The sequence below is a fragment of the Penaeus chinensis genome, chromosome 43 (genome assembly GCF_019202785.1).
Source record: "Penaeus chinensis breed Huanghai No. 1 chromosome 43, ASM1920278v2, whole genome shotgun sequence".
Lineage (NCBI taxonomy): Eukaryota > Metazoa > Arthropoda > Malacostraca > Decapoda > Penaeidae > Penaeus > Penaeus chinensis.
In genome coordinates, this window is record NC_061861.1 from 6,199,143 (window position 1) to 6,201,642 (window position 2,500).

At 41.3% G+C, this 2,500-nt stretch overlaps 1 protein-coding gene across 1 annotated transcript; it reads left to right on the forward strand.

Moving 5' to 3' along the window:
- The first annotated feature begins 320 nt into the window (after positions 1-320).
- Positions 321-1,367, forward strand: LOC125048327 (craniofacial development protein 2-like). Its single transcript, XM_047646991.1, has one exon. It carries the CDS (start codon positions 321-323, stop codon positions 1,365-1,367), a length of 1,047 nt encoding a protein of 348 aa, XP_047502947.1.
- Positions 1,368-2,500: the final 1,133 nt, after the last annotated feature.

Genomic DNA, 2,500 nt, shown 5'->3' on the forward strand with positions numbered 1-2,500 from the left:
TCGGATTTATGGGTAGATTTCCTGAATCCCGGATTTCTGACATGTATTTTTAGAGATGATTCCGGATTTCTGACTTCTCTCTTTAAGGTCACAATGGCACAACCTCATCAAAAGAAAAGGTTAATAAGCGCAATGATTCCCTATAACCTCTCTTCATAATAAGGATAGGAATAGTCAAACAGTGTGTATTGGTAATGATATCAGTTATATAGCGCCAAACTCTTTCTAAACGAAAGGGAAAAAAGTTAAGTGATATGATAACAACATCGACTACCCTTCACTTGTTAATTAAGTTGTGAGTAGTGTGATAACCCCGGGGTATGACAGAGGTAAGATGGAAGGAGAAAGGTGACATGAAGAGTGGTGATTTTCGAACGATATATTCGGGGGGACAAGAGACACAACGTGGTGCAGCGTTGCTACTTGACAAGCAGTCCAGCCAAGCGGTAGTGGAGGTTGATTGCATCAGTGACAGGTTGATGGTGGTGCGGTTGTGTGGAACACCAGTAGATCTAGTGGTGATGGTTGTATACATGCCAACCAGCAATCATACAGATGTGAAGGTGGAGGAATTGTATGACAAAATTGAAGAAAAATTATCTACATGTAGAGGTAAAGATTACGTAGTGGAACTTGGAGATATGAACGCAACTGTTGGAGAAGAAAAGATCTTGAACGTGGTCGGAAATTATGGACTGGGGACAAGAAATATCATGGGTGAGATGCTAGTAGACTTTTGTGTGAGAAACAAGCTGTCGATAACAAACACATTGTTCAAGAACAACGACAGAAGAAGATACACTTGGAAAGCTCCAGGAGACATAAGGAGATTGCAGCTGGATTACATCATCGTCAGACAAAGGTATAAGACAAGTGTAAAGAACTCGTGTTCCTACCCAGGTGCAGATGTTGAATTAATCTTAAAATGGGACAGAGAACAACTAAAGACGGAAAAAGCAGAGGAGTACGTGAATGCAACCTACAACGAACTGGCGAAAAACACCGAAAGTGCAATCACAGTAAACAATGGATGGGGAAGATTGCGGAATACAATGATGAAAGGAGCAGAAAACACCATTGGTAAGGTTAAAACGAAGAGAATAAAGAAGCCTCGGGTGACTGAAGAAATGCTGGTAAAGATGGATGAGCGAAGAAAGTGGAAAAATGTCAACACCGAAGTGGGCAAGGGAAAATATCGGAAACTGAACAACGAATTGAGAAGAACAACGGACTGGCCAAGAGAACAGTGGTGGGAAGAAGAGTGTAGAGAAATAGAAAGACTGGATGACATGGGAAGATACGATCAAGTATACCAGAGAGTAAAGAAATTAACATCCGACAAGAGAAGTAACAATGCTCAAAGATAAATAGAAAGTAAAGATGGAGAATTACTAACGGACCCGCACGATATCAAGAAGAGGTGGAAGGAATATACAGAAATGCTGTACAACAAGGATGGAAGATCAGCAGAATTGTTTGTAGAAGAAGAATCAGAAGTTGAAAAGTACGAAATCGGACCAGACCTCATGACAGCGGAAGTACTAAAAGCAATTGAAGAGCTAAAGACAGGAAAGGCAGAAGGAACAGACACTATACCGGCGGAAATGTTAAAGACCTTAAAGGGCACTACATTGAATGAGATACTGTGTCAGCAGATGTATTTAGAAGGTAAATGGCCGGAGGACTTTGTTAAACGCGTGATGGTACCGTTAGAGAAAAAAGCAGCTGCTTAGAAATGTGAGGACCACAGGACGATTAGCCTAATATCGCATGCATCACAGATTATGCTCAAGATTCTGTAAAAAAAAAAAAAAAAAAAACAGACGCAATTGGACAAGATCAATTTGGCTTTATAAAAGGACGTGGAACAAGAGAAGCGATAGCGGTGATGAGAATTCCGACAGACCGAAGCATTGAACGTGATCAAGAGTTATATGTATCGTTCGTAGACTTTGAGAAAGCTTTCGACAGGGTCAATTGGGAGAAACTAATGGAAATATCGCGGTGGATTGGAGAGATAGAAGATTGATCAACGAATTATACATTCAACAAACAGCAATAGTAAGAACAAAAGACGGAGAGTCGGACCCAGCAGTGATTGGTAGAGGGGTGCGTCAGGGTTGCTTGATATCACCCTCTCTTTTCAATGTATTTGCTGAAGTAATGGCCAGAACATCACTCGAGAATTGCGAAGAGGGAGTGAAGGTTGGCGGTCAACTGGTAAAAACAGTGAGATTTGCGGATGACCAGGCTATGGTAGCAGACTCAGAGAAAGGGTTACAAGAAATAATGGACAGTCTGAACGCAGTTGTTGAGGATTTTGGAATGAGAGTTCACATAAAGAAAACGAAGGTGATGAGGATCAACACAAACGGCGAAGGTGATGTCACGATCAAACTGAATGGTAAAAAACTGGAACAAGTTCAATGCTCCAAATACCTCGGGGATACTTTGACAAGCAACGGCTATTGCAGTACTGAAATAAGATCACGGATTGCGC